The 21,890-nt window shown below is 41.8% G+C and overlaps 1 protein-coding gene across 1 annotated transcript; it reads left to right on the top strand.

Annotated features, from left to right (window-relative positions):
* The first annotated feature begins 5,793 nt into the window (after positions 1-5,793).
* Positions 5,794-21,890, top strand: slc38a5b (solute carrier family 38 member 5b). Its single transcript, XM_020630360.3, has 16 exons — positions 5,794-6,136; positions 11,716-11,844; positions 11,931-12,000; positions 12,864-12,979; positions 13,496-13,569; positions 14,214-14,306; positions 14,466-14,547; positions 15,543-15,625; positions 15,908-15,966; positions 16,639-16,755; positions 16,966-17,045; positions 19,250-19,350; positions 19,439-19,563; positions 19,812-19,956; positions 20,876-20,979; positions 21,084-21,890. Exons 2-16 carry the CDS (start codon positions 11,780-11,782, stop codon positions 21,186-21,188), a joined length of 1,419 nt encoding a protein of 472 aa, XP_020486016.1. The 5' UTR covers positions 5,794-6,136; positions 11,716-11,779; the 3' UTR covers positions 21,189-21,890.

Below are 21,890 nucleotides of genomic sequence, written 5' to 3'. Positions count from 1 at the left end.
TTGTAAATACAGCTGATTAAATCTGCAGGCCTGTACTGTGTCTGGTCAGCATATATGCCTTGTTAAAACAGGTGTACACATTCAGCAGGTGGCAGCTATTTCCCCTCATAACTCCATGAATATAGCTGGATTAGCATGTCAAAAACTTCCAACTAAAGCACCAAGATCTTCCAAATAGACTCCACATCTTTTGCAGAGTTTTCTGTAAAACTCCTCCCGATAAGTTTAAGACAAATACATTCGTGCACTTGTCCGTACCTTCTCTTTTTGTTCACCTAAAAGGTCATTATACTTTGTAGTTGCACTATGCATGGTGTCTATAGAGGCTGCAGTGAACATCCAATATGCACAGACTGAAGGGATTAGTGGACATAATCAGGTCCTTCAGCTCAACTTCGCCCCCTGGTGTCCCTGCAGAAGATATAAAATCACTGCCATGATCTTCCGAGTCCGTACACTTGTTTGAATGCATTATTCAGTGATTTGTCTGCTATCAGCATTATATTCATTTGTTGTTGTTTTATTTTTTTAAGGGGGGGTGCTTTTGATGCCTGTATTGGATAGGACAGCTGAAGAGAGACAGGACATGTTGTGAGGAGAGAGTGGCTGGTAGATGACATGCAGCAAAGTGCCGAGGTCAGATTCGAACCCTCAGCTGCTGCGATGAGGACTGCAGCCTCTAATAATGGGGCGCTAAAACGCTTGTATATCTGCACTCCTGCCTGTGGTAAAGAAGCCACATGTCGGATTTGAACCCATGGTCGCCGGCTCGGAGGACTGTAGCCTCTGTGCATGGGGTGCAACCTAACAGCTAGGCCATCAGCACCCATATTTCTTATTTAGTCATTTTTACACCTTTTTTTCCTGATAAAAGTTACACATAACTTTAATTGTTTTAATATTTCCCGCTGAACACAGTAAAAAAATATTCAGAGAACAGGCGTCTGCTGCTGTTAGACACCATGCTAGGAAAACCCATAAAACCTGATAGACGCTAAAAAGATTTGTGGAGCTCAGAAAATAGTGAATGGACTTGAGCTTGTATATTTCTTTTCTAGTCTTCTGACTACTCAAAACTCTTTCACACTGCAGGTCACACCTACACATTCACACACTGATGGTAGAGGCTGCTGAGTAAAGAGTCTATCAGTATTAACTCATCCATTCATACACATTCACACACTGCAGACAAAGCAGAGTGAGCAACTTGGGGTTTAATGTCATGCTAAAGGACACATTGGACATGTTGCTGCAGGAGCTGGGGAACGAACCCCTGACCCTCCGGTTGAGAGACAAAAAACTCTACCACTGGGCCACAGCCGCAAAGATATAAATATTTCTATTTGTATGATTTATACTTAACTCCATTTGAATGACACTTTGTCAGACGATAAGGAAGTGAACCTCAAACCTTTTAAATCAAGGTTTTTGTTTTTGTTTATAAATGTATGACTATTTTCTTAGTTATTAATCAGTCTGAGATTATTTTCATGAGACACGTGTTATCATATTTGAAATATTTGAAACATGATCACCTGAGCGTGCCATTCCACATGTTAGTATCATGAACTCCCTCCAGTATTATTTCTACACACAGACGTGAGCAGTTCAAATCCCTGACTCAACACATCATTGCTTCATAAACTCTCTAAAGCTGTGTGTGTGTTGGAGAGTGTGTGTGTGTGTGTGTGTGTGTGTGTGTGTGTGTGTGTGTGTTCCTCATGTAAGTCCAGGTGAGAGGCAGTGGCTCTCTCCCTCTCTTTTTTAATCCTGTGGGGACAGCAGCTATTTATACGTACACTCTGTGCAGGCAGTGAAGCCAGCACAGAGTGACCTGATGGCCACTCTGCTGGTTATCTATGATTTTTTCTACATTTCATTGTTGCACTGTGTTTTCCAAATCGGGACAGACATTTCTCAAACTTGCATTCTTTCAAATGACCAGCAGGGGGGGTGACTACTCCTGTGTGTTGAGTTCTCACTTAACCTCAAATGTTTCCAACAGTTTTCAAAGCCAGAGAAATCCTTCATGTTATAGTTGTAACAGGACGTGTCTTGTCGACAGGGCCTATATGTTTTAGTTGCCATGGAAACACAACTATTACATCAAAGACCGCTGCATAAGGAAGCGTGACCTGCTACTGAAAGCTGCCGAACTGTTGCTATATGTGCTGCTGTGATAAAAACATCATGTTAATTATACTCTGATACATTAGCTCGTTGTGAAACATATTCTCTTCCTCAGGTCGGATTCACCCGGTCGTCATGACTACAGTCAGCTCAGAGTTTGTTTTCATTGGGGGTGGGGGAAGGGAGTAGCAGAGAGGTTATCTCCCATGATTCCCTGCCAGCCTGGACGTCATCTTTTGTTATCGTTTTGATTGAGAGCCCACTGGTGGCTGAATGTACATACTGTGGGTGTACGTCTGATATAGCTGCTTTCACACTTGCACAAAACTCCTAAAAATTTGATTCGGGGTGGGCTGCATGTAAACGCTAACAGCCGAATTTATACCTCAGACTTTGTGCAGAGTTTCTCCTCCAGCATTCTCGTATTTATTCTGCAGAAAGTCAGAGTGAGCTGATGTGAGAATGCAGCAGGATATAATCAGGAGAATTCAATGCGAGCGAGCTAGTGGTAGGGTATGGTGGCGTTTATTCCCTGCATGTAGACTCTAGCTATATGCACGCCATCTTAAGATATGGGCCTCCACCCAAAAGGGGGAAGCCTCTGTGTCAGCAATGAATCACTTCAATATAAATAGAGAGTTAGAAGCAGAGCCAACAGTCTGCCCAGTGACAGGTGGAGGGTTTAAAATGTGGTATGATTAACGATGTGAAGGATATCATATTTAACCAAACTGAGTATTGACCAATAACAAAAGTGTAAAAAATACCACAAAAATGACTTTGAGGAAAAGTCTGAGTAGCAGAGAAGCAACTGCAACCAAAATGCACATTTTAGATTTCAGCTCATTTTCTCCAACTCACACACTCATACGTTTCTCTCCGACGAGAACCGTGTCAGTGTGTTGAATTTGAGCGGTGCTTTCTTGTTTTTGTGTGAAGACAGTCGAAATGAAATGTGGATCTCTGGTGGAGATTCCAGATGGAGGTCTGAAATTCACTCAGAGGTGTAACAATCTGAAACCACAAAATACACTGAGGGCGAGGAAGGGTCAGAGACTCTCCGAGGACCTGGCGCCTCTTGACAATAACATTTTAGTTTACAGCACATGTAGTTCATCTTAGATTTGTGTTTATCTAAATACTACTGCAGCAAAGAAAACTCCCTGTGGACACCAACATCAAATCCATAAAATCTATTTGCAGTATACAAAAGCAAAGATCTGGAAGACATGCATCCATATACTTTATTAAAAATTATTTTGCCGGTGATAAATAGTAATCTCTGGGTGCTTCCTTAAAGGCTTTATATGCAATTTTTCACACTTAAATGTAATAGAAATCAAGTGAAAATAACTCTGTGAGTCATGACTGTCTACAATGGGTGTAACACCCGAGTCCCACTGTCTGTGATGCTTTCAGAGTTTTCAGAGTCCTATCTTCAGTTTGTTTACATCGTTGGCCCGACGGCTGACTCCTCCCCTCGTGTATAAAAGTTGTTTAATTGAGGGACTAGAGAAACAAAGAATAACATACTGTACTCACTGCTTAACCGTGTTTCTAGATCACGCTCATTTCAGGTAAATTTACATGCAGTGTGAAGATACGAGCATAATAAAGATCACTAGCATTAGCATGCTAACACAACAATGCATCGCGAGTTGTTTTGGTTTCATGCTGGTGCTCGATGGAGACATCTGCTGGATCCCAAAAATCCCTTTAAGATCTTGACATATTTATCTAAAGTCCAGACTTGCAAAAACACAAAACAAACACAGAAACAGTCCTAACTTGTTTGTTTTGTTTTATTTTAACTCACCTCATTAGTGTGGGCAATGGCAGCAGGACGTGTCGGCGTCCGTCCCCTCATAGTGACCAGAATTTTATTTTGTCTTCTTGATTGCCAGAAAATTATCCCGAGATGACATCATGAGTTAGTCGCGGTCTCATAAAAAACAACAACTGGAAACTGTTCGCTAACACAGTGTTAGTGTATGAATACTTTTCCACTTTGGGCTTCAATGTGTCTGGCCATCACGTCTTCATCAGGGACGTTTTCTTGCAATACAAATATGTAACACAGAACAGCACTTTGTAGTTTCCTTCTTTTGCGTCTCTGTGTTTGTTGTTGCAGGTCACTGGTAGGCAGGGTTTCAGTGACCTGGAAGCCCGCTGCTCAGTGTCAAACAAGCAGAAACGTCCGTTTTTTTAAAATGAAGCCAATGTGGAAGTGCAGAATCCTGCAGTTCATGTGCAGTGAATGGGTAAGATAAAGTGACAAGTGATGCAAAGGGGAACTGAGACACTTTTATTTATCTCCTACCAGACGTCTGAAAACACTGAAAAGGTATTTGAATAAAAAAAATCTGAAGTTAAAATCACATTCTTTTATGACCACCATTTTTTATTGTTTTCAAATAACAGTACAATACCAGACAAAAAATTATATAGAACAAAACCCAACAAGAGTAATACTATCAATGCAAGACAAACAGAAAAAAACAAAAACAGACCTGACAAACAAAAATTATAATTAAGTCAAATTAAAAACAGGAATAAAGCAGGACGATTAAAATATATGTAAATAAATAAAAACATTAAAAAAAAATTTAAAAAAAATTCCACAACCACAACATGGTTATTTCAGATTAGGCTGCATGGAAGTTTTAAGTTGGCTAAAATCACATTCTATCTGTTAGCTGAACAGAAGTAGGGTGAGTTACACAGACATGCACAAACAGGATCCTGTGGACATGCACTAATGGAGAGATGTCAGAGTGAGGGGGCTGCACATGAAAGAGCGCCGAGCCGTTCAGGGGTTTAGTGCCAGACATAGTCCTCGCCAGGACTTGAGCCGGTGACCCTCTGGTTCCCAACCCAAGTCCCTACAGACTGCAGCTACTGTAAATAACTCTGCAGCTACTGTAAATAACTCTCTCACTAATGGTGAATTGTCTTTATACACTCTTTATTCTTGAATTCTCCTTTTCAGCTCACGCTCACCTCAGGGGGAATTCAGAGTGTGTGTGTGTGTGTGTGTGTGTGTGTGTGGGGGGGGGGGGGGGGTGGTCTGAATGATTCAACAGGTTGGAAAAGCATTTCAAAACGTTAAATCATAACGAGACGGATCAAATGTGTTCAGGAACATTGTTAGAGTGGCAAAACCTCCACACACACACACACACTCACACACACTTCTAATCAGCACACACACACTCATTTGAAACTGTGTTCCTGTGTGGGAACAATGCACCAAAATAACCCTGGGAATGTGTGTATCCTGGACCATCTGTTGGTTTAAACTGCCTGGTTCAGCTGCAGGACCCGGGACACCTCGGACACTTCAGGGGGGAACACTGGTTTATATATTTACCTCCAGTTTGGCTGGTTTCCACATCGATCTAATGAGGGCTAGCTTTTTCCAGTTTGCTCTCCAGGCATCAGCAGCAGCAGAAGCAGATGCAGGAGCAGGGGCCAGGCTCTTATGCAACGCCGCCTATCACCTCAACATATTTCCACTGTTAGCACTGGGAAGAGAGCTGAAACATGGAAACAATTCAATAGGTCCAGTGTGTGTGTGTGTGTGTGTGTGTGTGTGTGTGTGTGTGTGTGTGTGTGTGTGTGTGTGTATGTGTGTGTGGAGGCCCAGACATTTCCCCACAGACCCATCCATCAACAGAGGCCTGAGAGAAAGTCACAGTTAACTTTTTTAAGAGGACTGCCTTCACATGTGACATCACCAGAAACCTGAAACCGTCATTTCCAGCCGCCCTCCCTCCCTCTCTCCCTCCTCTCACACCCGTTGCTCCTGCTCCAACATTTGCTCTCCTCTCCTCTCTCCCCCCCCCTTCAAACCTCTCCCTGTGCTTCTCTGCTGGGCTCCAAAAACAGGCTAGTGTTCCCGTCCCCCCCCTCCAAGAGCCAAACTGCTCCATTGATCCCGGGACGTCCAGCTCACAGGGTTCCTGCGTGTTGAGCTCTGAGGACCCAGCTGAGCGTCTTCCTGCAGGTTAGTGACTTCTTCATGCTGCACTGTCTGAGCTGGAGCTTCTGTGTTTGCCACGTGGGGTGGACACTTGAGTCGAGTCTTGGGGGAACCATGGGAGAGGAGAGCAGGCAGAACTCATGGACTCTGATTTGTAGAGGCTTATTAGACTCATTGTGTGGGGCACATAATCCAGCTGTGCTCCAGATGTTTTCTTACAGATTTGACACTTCAACCCCTTTTTTTTATTTACTGTAAACTCCCTCAAACTTATTAGCAGAAAGCAGCATGATTATTAAAAAGACTGCAGTGTTATTTGCAGAAGTATCCTGATCCTAGAAGTATTTAAGTTTTAAAAAATGGGTTCTTCTGAAATGCAATTTTGTATAAATATAGTCGGAGTTGGCTGCAGTGTTTGAAGTCTTTGCACCACAGGGAGTTTAGATATTTGCCAGCGTGTATAAAGATATCGTTTCTGCTCTGTTTGCAATTTTATTTTCTGATGTTAAACATTTTAAGACTGTACATTTAAAAGGCACTAATAATGAGATGTGTTTTAGATGTTCATGACAAAAGAAGAGGGTAAGAGTGTTTTAAAAAACAAACAGTTGTGGTTATTCTCTGGTGCTGAGTTAAACTAAAGCTCAGGAGACGTGTGTGTTGTGCTGTAGATTTCAGAGGGTTTCAAAAATAAGGCTATAGGTGACAGTATTACATAAGGCCATAGATATCTGCACAGTCCACGATTGGAAAACAGGGCAGGGCCTAAGTCAGGCACACATTGTACGCTATATGTTCCCTCCCCCCCTCTCCTTACCTCACTGTGTGGTGGTCTCTGTGTCCTGTCACAGCCTGATGAAAACACGGTCTGTGTCTGAGATGTCTAAACAGGGAAAAGGCTTTCTTTAGCCTCTTCATGGTGCTTCAAAAGCCTTGTGTTTAATGTAAAAAAAAATTAAAAGTATAATCTCCAACATGTAGGAAATAATGAGTTTGTCTCCGGGAGTGAGACACTCTCAGGGACCCTTCAGTTGTGCACAGATTAAATAAATCAGATGGATGTTTATTGAGTGGTGTTGCTCAGTTTATTTTGGATTTCTGGAGAGCCTCAGGCTAGCTGTTTCCCCCTGCCTCCAGTCCTTATGCTAAGCTACGCTAACCAGCAATCGGTCTGCACTTGAAGCTGTGGTCCAGAAGATTATCAGTTAGTCGGTTAGAAGACTTTTATTTGCTGATTGAGTTGCCAGAATGATGATTGAGTTAGTAACGACATCGAATAAGAAGAGAAAGCCTTTTAGAAATGCTTCACCACAAAAGTGTACAAACATAAAGGCTACAGGCAATCATCAGCAATAAACAACTTGCATTCAAGCAGGAAAAGAAGAGGAACAATGTTTAAAAATATTTACAGGCGATGACGTATTCTGCAGTATTCTTGCTACAAGTAAAGAATATATTGCAAAGATAACAAATATGTTTTCTGCAGGTAGAGTGTTTAAATAGTACCGGTAAAAAACAAATAAAAATGTTGGGCCTTACCGATATAAAATTTTTGGGGCCGATACCAATAATGGGGGGGCTTATCGGCTGGCTGATTTATCGGTCTGGCTCTGATACATTTATATATATATATTTATAAATGTATCAGAGCCAAAATACCCCAAAAATATATATATATATACATATATATTTTTGGGGTATTTTGCAGGAAAGATAACAAACCCAGCCGAGGGTAGTCCGCATGAGAGAGTAAATAGAAGCAGGGCAGTGTTTCTGTGGTTTCTGCAAAAAGTATAAACGGTTTCTCTGAAGACGAATATAGAAATGACAGATGATTTCACTTTAAAATAAGACTCAATTCAAAGATCTCAGAGCTCGGATGAAGACTACAACTGTCAAAACAATCAGGAAGATCGACTCTGTTAGAAGGATGTCCAGAAACACAGCGTCAGTTTCTTTTTATGAGCGTTCATTCTGCATAAAAGGAAGAAATGGAGCTTGATGAAATAGTTTCAAAAGCCTGAAATCCATCTGAACATCTCGCTCTCAGAGAGAGAATCAGAAATGACCCAAATGTTGGACTTGTCATGTCCTTTGTTATGATGGATCAAGTGTTTATTCACTTCAGTTTAATTTACCTTGTTGTGTTGATACCTGCTGGTTTCTGTGCTGGCTGGACGTCGTATTTTTAAATCTGAGGTCAAAATAATCTCCACAGCGGATTTCTGTCAGTTACGTAATGTTTGAGCCCAGAGTCTGGCATAAATAGACGTTTCTGTTTACAGTCGTAAACGTGTCTACGGTCTAAAAAACGTTGGCAGGACACTGTTGAAGCTGATTGGTGCTCAGGGTGGGCGGGTGTACCTCCAAACAATCCGTCAGATAGTGACAGGTGAGCACGCGGATCTACCAGACTTTGACTTTACTCAATGATCTTTATTTATTTGATATATTTTTATTCTTATATGTGGAGTTTCTGAGCGTCCATGTTTAGGTTGTTTTTGGTATTTTGTGGATGTATTGTCTGGTGTATGTCATTTAATGTGGATTACAGATATGACCTCACCTGCACATGTACTTTTCTTTTTCATTTTCTGCTTTTGCATATTTTTCATGCAAAATAAATAAACTCAACCTCACTGAACTAGTACTGAATGAAGATAGATCCCTGCAGAGACTGATTATTCACCTAATGTAAAACAACAAGAAGCTAAAGATACATGAAAACACTTTTTGATCATGTTTGGACATAATGCTGAAGACTCATGTGCTTCACAAATCTTATTATTGAAAGAAGGATACTGAGTATTTTTTACGGTTTAATTTTAGAATTTTTGGGCCGTTATTTTAGAGATAGGACAGGATAGAGTCAGATATCAGAGAGCTAGACAGAGAGTGGAGAATGACATGTTGGAAAGGAGCCACAAGTCGGACTCGAGCCTTGGCCGCCCTTCTGGAAGACTGTAGTCTCTGTACATGGGTCGCCCACCAACCACTAGGCTATCGGCGCCCCAATACTGAGTTAAAAAAACAAACATTTTAGATAAATTTGCCGTATAACCAACGATTGCTGCTCCAGAAATCTGTCAGTATCTCCAAAATCCCTGTTACTGAAATGATTTTCCACACACACACACACAAGATTAGAGGTACCCAAGAGGACTTGCATGACAACCTCCTCCACAAAAAGATCAAATGATACGTGTTACAGCAGGAGGAAGCTTTAATAACTATATTTTCTCCTGATTCAAACACATTTCTTTACCACCTCGCTTTGAAATATTTGAGAATTTATCGGTTTTGCACACACAGCATGAGCGTGAAGGTCCTCTTCCCGGGGACAGTATTTTACATATTATTTACAAATAGAGCCCACATGAGGACTAGCGAACAGAGAGTCAAAGTCTGAGGAAGTGGCCCGTCAGTCATGTTTGAGCAGGAGGTCATTCTCAGCTGTTATCTGTGCGTCTATGGTTCAGCGAGCCGGATGGGCCTGGCTGCTCTCTACACTCTTTATCTGCACAGCCACGTTGCTTTTAGCTCGGGTTTCAGAAAGATGTTGGCACATGTTGGCTGATGTAGCATTGTTTGTTTTAGCAAAGAGAGATTAATACCTTCTGTTTGTCAATAAAGTGATGAGAGGAGATGTTTAGAGACCAACGCTACAGTCAATATTGGATGAAGCCTGAGTGTCGTCACCCGTCTGTTCCTGCAGGGGGCGCTGGAGTCCCATTGATGGTGGTCTCCATGATTGAAATGCTGTCTCAGCCTAACTTTCAGTCGCCCTAACGACAGGCTGAGAGCTGGAGCTGAGGCGGGTTTTAAACCTCCTGACAAACCGTTTTAAAAAATTCACCCCGTACAGTGTGTGTCGATCGAGACATGAGCTAATCAGACCTATTTGTTTTTTGAACCAGGCTGTAAACATGTTAATCTCTGCTGTAAAAACAGGCTTTTTAGAATGGGTGTGTATGTAACTTCCTGTGCTTCTGCAGCCAGCCTCTAGTGGACACACGAGGAATTGCAGGATTTTGCATCAGCTTAATTTTTCAACACTGGAGGTTGCCACTTTAGTTAGACTAGGTATCACAATATCCCAAGCCAGGGCAGGGCTACACCAATACAGTTACATTTTTGAGGTGTATGTCAGGTTTTAAGCCTCCTGTGTGCCAATCGAGACATGTGCTAATCAAGCAACATAATGAATTCTAATCGAAGAGGCCCATCAGTTACCCAATTTGCCGTGGGTTAGTTTTCAGTTGATCACATTAATAACCAAGGTCTTGACATCTTTGTGTCATTTCTTAACTAAACAAACACTACGAGGTGAATGTGTGTGTGTTAATAATGTCATATAGTGTTTGACCTGAGTCCTTGGAGAAACTCTGCACTGTTTGTTTGATTGGCTCGTCTGTCGGTACATGCAGACCGGATACAGACACATGGAGAGGAGTGTGTGTTCCACATGTGTGTACTTTGATACCCTAGGGTTAAACCGAGCTGCTGAGCTCCCCTAATTTACTTTCTCTCTCTCCATCTCTCACTGAAGCCTGTGTCATAAATCATAAATATTGTATGGATCACATTAACAGATGATCTAGCTAAAAAAAATCTGTGAGATCCTACGTTGCCAAAAGTCAAAGCCTACTAAGCAAATATGTCTGATTTATAGTCCGAAATATTTAATTACACTTACTCAAAAGTCCAGATAAACATTGTATTATGAGGCATAAAACCACATAAAAAAGGGCCATACTACTTGTGATTAGTAGGGATGTAACAATTTGTTTATTTGAAGTTTCTTTAAACAGGAAAACCTCATTGAGATCATGAATCTCATTTTCAGGAGCGTCCTGGCCAACAATATCTCGCAATACAATTTTTACGATGAACAATTTAAATCCATTTGACAAAAACCTTCTTTTTTTTACCAGCAGAGGGCGCTAGCTTCTTTTGTCTCCCCTTGTGTGATGTCAGTAAAGTCTGGCGGACACTGTGCGATTATTTTAAAAAGTCACACTGTACGACTGAGTTGTTTACGACGCACGACCAAAGCTCAAGATTTATGTGCTCACTCTGTACGGCCGGATTGTCGAGCATGATATAGCATTCACAGTTGTCAATGTGCATTTCAGTTGTCTCATATGCACGGCTCAAATTCACACACCTGCAAAAACGCACACTCACACTGATATAAACACAAGCCAACTGATACCTAATCATAACAAATATTTCCTGTCAGCCAGATGTCCTCTAAGAAACTTCCTGCCAATGTTTCTTTAATAATCGGAGGGAGAAAGCAGATTAAACAGGGATGCCTGCTGTTGCCACAGTGATTTTTTCTGAGAGGGTTAAACCAAAGACTCCGATGCAGAGATGAGCAAGACAGAAAAAGAAAGTTATGAGCTTTAGGGCAGCCCGAGCGAGCACACAAATTCAGTTAAAGAGAAGGCAAAAATACCAAAATATCTGAAAATGAAGTCATGAGTCAAAGCCGTGAAGAACAAAACTGCAAACTGCGGGAAAGTGATGCACACTAAAGGTTAAAGGCAAACCTGCGGCTGAAAATGAGAAAAGTAAAAATGTTGTCCTTTTTGTTTCAGATTCCCTGATTTGAAACTTGACATCTATCCAAAGAAATAAGTCATCATATGTACCTGCCATAATATGGAGCTGCAGAAGCTATCAAATGGAAACCACCACCATGACGTTGAAGTGCCTTCGGATGGCGGGTAGGCGTACGCTGAGATTGACGGTCATCAGAGTTACATATGGTTTTAAGCTGATTATTCCTCATGTGTTTGTTATTCTATCACAGAGTTCCACCTGAGGAGGAAAAGTTCCTGCCACACAAGAGCGATGGATTGAAGACAGCTCAGTTCACAGACGTGAGTACAAGAGAAAGAATAACCCTGCGTGAGTACGTGGACTACAACAACAATGGTGGACTCCCAAATTCAGTTTATGCTAATCACTCCCAGCTAACTTGATAGCATTGTTAGCTTAAAATACTGGTGAGTCCACATCAAACACATGGAGGTTCATGATACAAACAAAGGACTTAAATTATCGATCGAGACATGAGCTAATCAAACCTATTTGGTTTTTTGAACCAGGCTGTAAACATGTTAATCTCTGCTGTAAAAACAGGCTTTTTAGAATGGGTGTGTATGTGACTTCCTTTGCTTCTGCAGCCAGCCTCTAGTGGACACTCGAGGCACTGCATGATTTTGCATTGGCTTAAATTTTCAACACTGGAGGTTGCTGCTTTAGTTAGACTAGGTATCACAATATCCCAAGCCAGGAGAGGAAAATCTAGACCAATCACAGGGCTTGGGGTCTACGCTGTTTTGACACAGTTACACATTTTTGGAGGAGGTGAACGCGTCAGGCTACGTACGCAGGCTTCTCCGTAAGTACAGGGCTACACAATCAAAGACTCTCACCATTTTTGGCCATGTTGATGGCGGTTTGCTGCCGTAGTAGGCCATCAGGAAAAGATGTTTTCTTTTCATTTTAACAATTGTATTAATCATTTAAAGACATATCAGTTGCACTTGAAAATTAACATAATTCAAGCAGCAGCGAGTTCCCCCAAAAACTAAAATATTAATGCACAACAGTTGCATATTATATATATATATGGTATGGTAGGTTTTACACTGTTTTGTGACAGCATACAAATACAGGCTATAATAAGATCCCTTAATATGTCTTTAAAGTTAACTTTACAGTCTTGTGTCTTCTCCAGTTTGAGGGTAAAACCTCTTTTGGGATGTCCGTCTTTAACCTGAGCAACGCCATCATGGGCAGCGGCATCCTGGGTCTGTCGTACGCCATGTCAAACACTGGCATTGTCCTCTTTCTGTGAGTAATACAAATACACACACGGCGGTGGTACACAGAGTCCAAATGACCGTCACACACACCCCTACACACACTGTACCGCTGTATGCAGTTCTCTGAAAACGACAGTCGACAAACAGACGCACGATGAGACAAGGTGCATGTTACTCAACTCCGATAGTTGTGTACGTCACAGTTATGACATAGTGTGTTCTGGGTAATGTTTATGAAACACAAACAGACAAAGTTAGCAAATAAACAGAGTGGACAGTAAGAAATCTAAATGTGTCTTATAATACAAAGACAGAATATAGAAACACATGATTAATAAGCATGCAGTGTTTCATTACAATGTTTGTTTTCTTTAAATTAATCATATGAACTCATAATCTCCATACGTCAAATACATTGTGGAAGACCTGACCTTATGTAGACTTATAAGGCTAAATAGTGATATTTTTATATACATGTGTCCTTGTTTGTTTCAAGTAAAGGGTCACAGAAAATGAAACTGTACTGTATCTGTACTTTTTGCAGGTTCTTGCTGACGTGTATCGCATGTTTATCCTGTTATTCCATCCATCTGCTGCTAACCAGCGCGGGTGTTGTGGGTAAGACGATCGATTTACAAACTGTTGTAGTTTACCTAAGGTCTACGGATGTGTCACAGTGTTAGGAAAGTAGGACCCCAAGTGCAAAAAACAAAACTAAAGATTTGGTTTAACAAAAGGCAGAAAGGCAAACAAAAACAAACTCAATTTCAAATCTAAAAGAAAACAAGTCCAACAAAAATCCACATGTGGAAACAAGGGGACACATATTACATAACACCAGGAAGATAACCACATAGTACATACTGCCTACTACATACTCAAATATATACTGCATACTAACTTGACCTTTAGAATGCCGTTAGCAACAGACGTTTGATGAGCTAGCATCAAGCTAGCGCAATCGTAAATTATATTTACGGGCAGACAGTCGCGCTAGCTTGCTTCTAGCTCGTCAAATGAAGCTTGGGCGGGAAGTACGTCACATGACCCGTATTTGAGTATGTTGGCACAGTATATTTTGAGTATGTTCCTCTCTTACCTATGTCTAATGAGCATTTTATTATTTATTGAAAAATGATAATACTGGATGCAACCTTAAGAGTCAGAGAATCGAGTACCATATTTCATTGTGGTAGTCCAGTTGTGTAAATACAAAAGACATCCGCTTGATAAACATGCCTCTTTGTTTTTGCTCTCTGCAGGTATTCGTGCATACGAGCAGCTCGGCCTGAGAGCTTTCGGTCATACTGGAAAGATTCTAGCAGCGGTCATCATAACACTTCATAACATTGGAGGTAAGACTCTGACATACAGGTGTGGTATTTGAAACATTGGTGTCGTTTGAGTGGGTGGTGGTGGACACTCATCGGGAGTGGGAAGACACAGTTTTTGGAGGAACATGCGCGGAGATGTCGACTTATAAACACCTTTTCTCTGTTTTTTCTCTTCTGCAGCCATGTCCAGTTACCTGTTCATCGTCAAATCTGAGCTACCGCTGGTTATACAGGCTTTTCTCAACCAGACGTCCAGCTCGGGGTGAGTACTGATGACACCTTTCAATTAACCAGAAAGTAATTTATCATCAGTTTCACAAGTACAAGAGTAGAAGATAAAAAATTAAACTGCCTGTTATGACTTCATACTCATGATGGTAATGAGGGAATGTGTCACTAAAATCCAGTTTCCACCAAGCGGTCTGGTTCAGTTCAGTTCCAATGGCTACGCATTTATTAACATTTCCACCGTGAAAAGTTGGGAGTGGTACCAAAATAACCGCTCCGTGTTGTCCTACTTTTTAGCTACCCTTGTGTTGGGGTTCCAGGCGAACTGATTGGACCCTAAAGGGTGGAGCTAGACACACTGCAGTCCATTGATTGGTGGAAAGAACCGTCACCATCTGTACGACAGCAGCAAATAAGGACAAACGCAAAACGTGACATGCTAAAATATCCCCTGGAGTAATTTCAAGACTGTTTATGCTTTTGGTAGCACCGCCTGACTGATGACCTCAAAGGTCAATTCAATTCAAAAAACTTTATTTGTCCCCGGGGGGCAATTCAAAAGGTGCAGATCTTCCTGGGGAAGAACACAAAATGCCGGACATTGTGTGTCGTTTCTTTTTTTCATTGAATATATGGGCGGCTGCATTGCGCCGCGCTACCATGATGTAATGCTCCAAAGTAGCTGACGCGGCTATCGCCATCTTGCTTACACCCAGCCATCAAAGTCAAGGTACGATCGGCTGTGGAAACACAAGCTAGATCAATATTTACCGTACTGGACCAAACCGCACCACTTAATGGAAATGGGGCTTTAAGGAGGTGACGTCCTGAATCATTGCTGTGATTTCTTTTACAACAATAGAAGAAGAAACGACAGATTAGAAATGTTCTCAGTTGCAGACTACAAATGCAGAACTCTTCTGATTTAAAAAAAAGAAGAAACTTCATCTGCCTACAGACTCTGTGTTCCAGTACAGAATCTGTAAAGAGAAATAACCATCCGTGTCATGTTGTGTTTTCTCCCTCTAGTGAATGGTTCATGAATGGAAACTACCTCATCATCATCGTCACGGTGTGCATCATCCTCCCGCTGACCTTGATGAAACACCTCGGTACGTCACTTCTTCTCATGTTACCGATTTTGTTTTTTAGGGACATACTTTGGACATTTTTTAACAATTACTTCAAGTCTTTGGAAATATTCTGCAGTTATTTTCTTAATGTATACGTATAAGCTCAATTCAATACAGCTTCCACAAACCTTTGTCAAATTAAGGACCAGTTCTGCTCACAAATATGAGTAAAACATTGATAGAAACAAGAGCAAGAGAATCATGTAATTCATGAATTGACCAAACGTGTTTTTGAGGGTTTGTTTTTCTCATGTTCAACAGGGTATCTCGGTTATACCAGCGGCTTCTCTCTCTCCTGTATGGTCTTCTTTCTCTCTTCGGTGAGTCACTAGAATTATAAAATTAACGACCACTGAGCTAACCTATTACAGCCACTAACAGATCATACCTTGTAATTTACCTAGCAGTAATTTACCTTATAAACTGCATGTTTTGCATGTTAAATTATAGATTCAATATCAATATTATTCTTAAACCAATGAGTCAAACAACAGACTCATTGCATTTTAGCCTCTTTTAGCTCTTGTTTCAAAAACTACTTCGCAATAAAGTTTCGATCTGTGTGCTGTTATCAACCTGTTCTCCTGGAAAGTGTGTTTTTCAGAGCAGAAAACTTATAGTATCGAGATTTAAAGACCCGGGAAGGAACATTTTAAACGCCAGACTAAACAACAAAACAAAGAATGACAAAAATGATTCTGGGCGCTGCAGCTGACGGGCGATGAGCCCAGGAGGAGGAGCCCAGTTTAAATGTTGTGTTTACAAGCTGCAAAGAAAAATGCCATTGACCCTACCTTTAAATGTATGAGGGTTTGAGCTGCGCTGAACGTGGTCATAAAAACATAATTAATCTGTGCAACACTTTTGGGAAAGTGGGAGACATTTTTACAGGACAAAATAACTCTCCATGTCACGTCCATGCTGCCTTAAACCCGTTTATTAACGGACGATTGGGTGGGAGTAAATATAATGACTCTTCTTTGCTTCATCAGGTCATCTACAAAAGATTCAACATCCCTTGTCCTCTGGAAGCGTTCGGAAACTTCTCAGTGAGCCCCGTCGTCCCAGATGAAATGTGCACGGCCAAATTCTTCACCGTCAACCAAGAGGTCAGAGAGAAAGCACTCCCCGAACTCCCCTTACAAAAAAGATGACCATTCAAGCTGCTCATGTATGGTGATCTGTGTTCAGAGGAGTCAGTGCTCAGCACGTGTACAGTGCGGGAACTATTTGTGGTTGCATCGTGTTTCACGGGGTGCTGTAGGGTTCATGAGCTTTCTGGAAGACCTTGTGATGTCTCTGTGTTACTTGACTTGCAGACGGCGTACACCATCCCCATCCTGGCATTTGCTTTCGTCTGTCACCCTGAGGTGCTTCCCATCTACACGGAGCTGAGCAAGTAAGATGCACCTGTTATCACATTCCTCACATACTGTACTCACCGAGCACTTCCACCGCTCGTATACCCGACACCTTTTAGTTCCTACAGTGTAATGAGATATAAGGACATGCTCTTAAGTGCATCCACTTTCTTCTGGTTTTTGAAGTTGCTCTCCTGAGTGTAAGGGGTCACAAATTACACAAGTGTTCAGCTAACATTTAGGTTTTTCCCAGCACCAACTCTGGTTTCCAAATATTGAGCGTAGCGACAGTTCAGGCAGGTCACAGAGTCGTGCTCTGCTAACATGCTAGTGTTTTTATTTTATTTTTTATACTTTATTTTTCATTTTTGCTTTACAAGAAACACAGAACAAGTGAGGACTAGGGCAAGACAGTATGAATAAGATCAAATACAAGAATGTAAAAGGCACAGGTACAGTACATAATGGATGGTACATTCTAATGAAACAAGACATATTTAGGAGTCTTTATCTTTGTATGAATCCCATTTTCTCCAATATTCTTCTATTTTTTTTTCCATAAAGCTGATGGAATTCACAATGTTCCTCAAGAGTCTCATGGTAGGAGGGTTCCTCTGAAGCCAACATTTAGTAATCACTTTTTTACTTGCCACCATAAGAATCTTTTTTATGTCCTTTTTACGAAGACCTTCAGGAATTTTTCCGAGGTAGAGGGATGTGAAAGAGAAATCCAATGTGATGTTCAGAGTCTCTGCGGTTAATAGTTTCACATCTTTCCAGAAGGGAACACGCTAGTGTTTTTGATAACAGCTGATCTCAATGCAACCCTCATCAGCTGATGGCCAGTGGCCAATTGGCTCATCACACTCGTGCCGCCTTATTTAAGCTACTCTTTTCTGCTCCCTCTGCAGCCCTCCTCCACCCCGGCTCCTCCTTTCATGCTGAGTCTGCCTAAATCCATATCACTATGTTGTCAGTGATGCCCGCTCTGTTTGGTGTTTTGCTGCTTCTCTCCCTGCCGAGGCTTTTCCTCGAATGCACAGGAAGGGCAGGAATGTGTGCTGTTCCTGCTCGATGCTTTCCATGTACATGTGCATGTGAAAGGGCAGGGAGGTCCAGGAGCAGAGGTATACCACCAAATATAACTTAACTGCAAAGGAAGTTTTGACTTAGTGGTCCTGACTCAAGCACAATTTGGCTGAGTAACCTTGCCATACCAGAATATTACTCTGAATAACTGCGGTGTACTTCTACCCTGTAGGGATTTAAAGCTGTTATCACTCCTGAAAATGTTGAGAACATTTCAGGACAGCCTGCTACCGAGCTGCTTATTCCCACGTCCCTAACAGCGTGGAGTTTTCCCTGAAAGATGGGAAGGGGAGTGGAGGGGTTTTTGCGTCCAAGAAGGCAACACATGATGTAAAAAAAAGATGCTGCAGAAATAAAAAACAGCAGACAAAGCGACAGAGTCCGACATAACAATGGGAGTTTTTGCCTTACTCTAAATGGAATTGGAAAAATTCAGAGTAGAGGCGAGTGTGAAGCATCCTCATTACTTACACAAAAATAACAACCCTTCAACAACAGTCGCAGGATATAAACATGGGACATAGTTCAGCTTGTATAGCGTGTTTTTAGCCTTCAGACAACTCACCGCCAACGAAGCAGCGGGAGAAACTTGGGGTTAAGGACACTTTGACCTTGACCCTAAATGTGCCAGCAGGAGGAGCTTGGGATTGAACCCTTGTACTTCCTGTTGAGAGATGACCGACTCTACCACTGATCCACAGCCCCGATCCGTTCACCCGCAGTAAATGTTAGTGAGTTTTACCTGCAGTGTTCACACTTGGGCTCATCCTGATTTTTTGCGGAAATTTTACTCAGAAGCTGACTGCATAAAAAAAGCGACTTAAGTCGTCTCATTTGCGTTCACAAATGCAGCCCAGTCCAAAGAATTTTGAGACATTTTTAGGAGATTTGTGCATGTGTGGAAAGGCCAATATTGACAACTTTGAAAAACATTTGTCCAAAGTGTGTTGCCCACTTTATCTCAAAGTCAAAGGAAGTGACTGAACCTTAATTGTCTAACGTGAAGTTTTGTTTACAACCTGCACAGATGGCCAAAAAAAGAAATCCATGACAGCAGCTGATTTCATGTTTGAGAGCTGTAACACTCATGCCTCTGTCTTTAAAGACTGTGGTACTGTATCAGTAAAACATCTAACACTTTGATTCCTTTCAGCCCAACAAAGAGGAGAATGCAGAATATCGGAAATGTTTCCATTCTGGGCATGTTCATCATGTACTTCTTCACCGCCATTTTTGGATATCTGACCTTCTACGGTGAGGAAACTTCTCTTTAAATCATCTGCAAACGTATCCCGGTGTATTGAGGATGAGGTTTTATATTTCTGTATCTGTGTTGATGTAGGCTTTACGGAGGCAGAGCTCCTCCATACCTACAGTAAGGTGGATCCTCTGGACACCCTGATCCTCTGTGTTCGTCTGGCCGTCCTGGTGGCCGTCACCCTGACCGTCCCCGTCGTCCTGTTTCCTGTAAGAACACTGTAAACAGGTCACAGAATGCAGGAATACAGAATGAGATCATTAAGACACCTTTTCATGAGACATGAGGAGCTGAACTCAAAGTTTATTTTGTGGATTTTCAACCGACTGCGTTCACTTTTTCCAACATTTGTAAATGGCACACATGAGCAATAAATTATGCACTTTCATTTTAATAATGATGACTTCCAACACACTGACTTGGTGTCATACTGAATCAGCGTCTGTGTTTCTGTCAGATCCGTCGCGCTCTCCTGCAGCTGCTGTTCCCAGGTAGACCCTTCCACTGGCTGCGTCACATCGCCATCGCCGTGTGTCTGCTGTTCGCCGTCAACCTGCTGGTCATCCTCGTTCCCAACATTCGAGACATCTTTGGAATCACTGGTGAGATGTATTTTAAATTAACAGACCCTAACTCTCAGTCTTTTCGATGGCTAGTGTGTCCTTTTAATTCACTCTCACTGTCACTTATGTGACTCATACTCGTTGGCAAAAGTGGAGTCATCAAAAAAACAAACTGAGTCATTAGTTTCAGTTTTAAATGCAACATCTATCTTTAGTTTCTAAAAAGAAGCATCCTGGATCTCTTTGGTTTTACTGACGCCGAGTTCAGCTCTGTTTTTGAAGTAGCTAGCTAGCGTACTTTGTCCTCTGTCCAAAGTTTAAGTCTTGATTTGGAACATAAGCCATGGTTTGGAGGATGCTGAGCCTGATTCACCAGTTGCTCTTCTTTCTTACCCCTTACTTTGGGTCATAGTTACCAAAAGAGACAAGCCCCAAAAATGTGTTTTCTCCAGGTGTCTAGGCTCAGATTTACGAGCTCGGAGTAAATCCACTGCTCCTCACATCGAAAAGAGACAGTCAAGGTCAAGGTAAACTTTATTATCCCTGAGGGGCAATTTGCTTTACAGCCAGCAGTGAATCTGAAATACACACAACAATAAATTACACACACCAAAGGGGTGAGGTGGTTTAGGCTTCTGATTAGGATACATCCTTGGCGCCTTTGAGGTTTTCTGGGCACGCCCAACTGGGAGGAGACCCCGGAAAACCCAGAGCTCAGTGGAGGGATTATATATCCAATCTGGCCCGGGAACACCTCAGAATCCAGGAGGAGCTAGGAAAAATGTTGCTAGGGAGAGGGAGCGCTGGATTGGCTCGCGACCCGACCCCAGATAAGTGGAATAAAATAGATGTATGGTTTATGAATTGTACAGTTGGTTACAGTTTTTAAAGTGAGGATAATTTATTGTGTTGAAGAATTACAATGACTTGATCTATTTTGTCTTCTCTGTTTGTCCAGGTGCAACCACTGCTCCCAGTCTGATCTTCATCCTTCCAGGACTGTTTTACATCCGCATTGTCCCCACTGACCAGGAGCCCATGAAGTCCAGACCCAAAATCCAGGTAGATTCATTCCCCCACCCCCGCAGACAGCAGAACGACAAAGTCAATGGAAGTGAGAACAACAAAAGTTGAATCCTACGTTGTGTCTTTTCTTGTGTTTCCAGGCTGCATGTTTCACAGCTCTCGGTTTCATATTCATGTCCATGAGTATAACATTCATCGTGCTCGATTGGACGAGCGGAGAAAAGCGAAGTCTTGGTGGTCATTAAATTCCAACACCCCAAAACCCTCCAGCACCTGCAGGCCAATGCTGCACCCCCTGGTCCTCCAGTCCTCTGGACAGGAACCAAGACTCAACCTTTCTGCTGGAAGGTTCCCAGCTTTTGTGGGACTGTTTTTAGTAATCGTAAAGACAATCTGTCCCTAAAAAGTGGTGACAGGAGCCCACCCAGGTTGATATAAACCATCCATCAGCATATATCACAGGTGGTGTTCCTTTGTTCACGAAGAGCCGCCAACATGTTGACCATGGACGCCCCGTAACCACTCAAAGCTATTTGCCTTCACATAGGTATAATGTGGTGTTTTATAACAGCTACAATAAAAGCAAATTGGACGAATGTCACGATAAAAAAAGTTTAATTTTAACAGCAGCTTTTGATGGAGTAAAGTTATTTTAGGATGTGCTTTCAATTTTCTTTTGTATTTAAAAAATGGATTCCATCGTGGTGTTCAAAATCAAAGTCCAATCATTTGTGTTTATCAGTGAGCTGAACCGTGTCAGATACCTAAACTAAAGTGTTCAGATGATTCATTTTAATTCGTCTGTTTTTGGTTATTGTAAATCTGAAGGGAAGTGGGCTTCAATCAGCCTACGTGAAGTTTACACGACTGTGAACCAATTAATTTGGGAGAATTAATTAGTGAATTTATTCTTGAGTGGATATTGTTTAATAAAAATTCACAAAAGA

Source organism: Labrus bergylta, chromosome 12 (assembly GCF_963930695.1).
Source record: "Labrus bergylta chromosome 12, fLabBer1.1, whole genome shotgun sequence".
NCBI classification, from domain to species: Eukaryota; Metazoa; Chordata; class Actinopteri; order Labriformes; family Labridae; genus Labrus; species Labrus bergylta.
The sequence above is the reverse complement of the archived record's forward strand: the minus strand, read 5'-3'. Positions and strand labels throughout refer to the sequence as shown.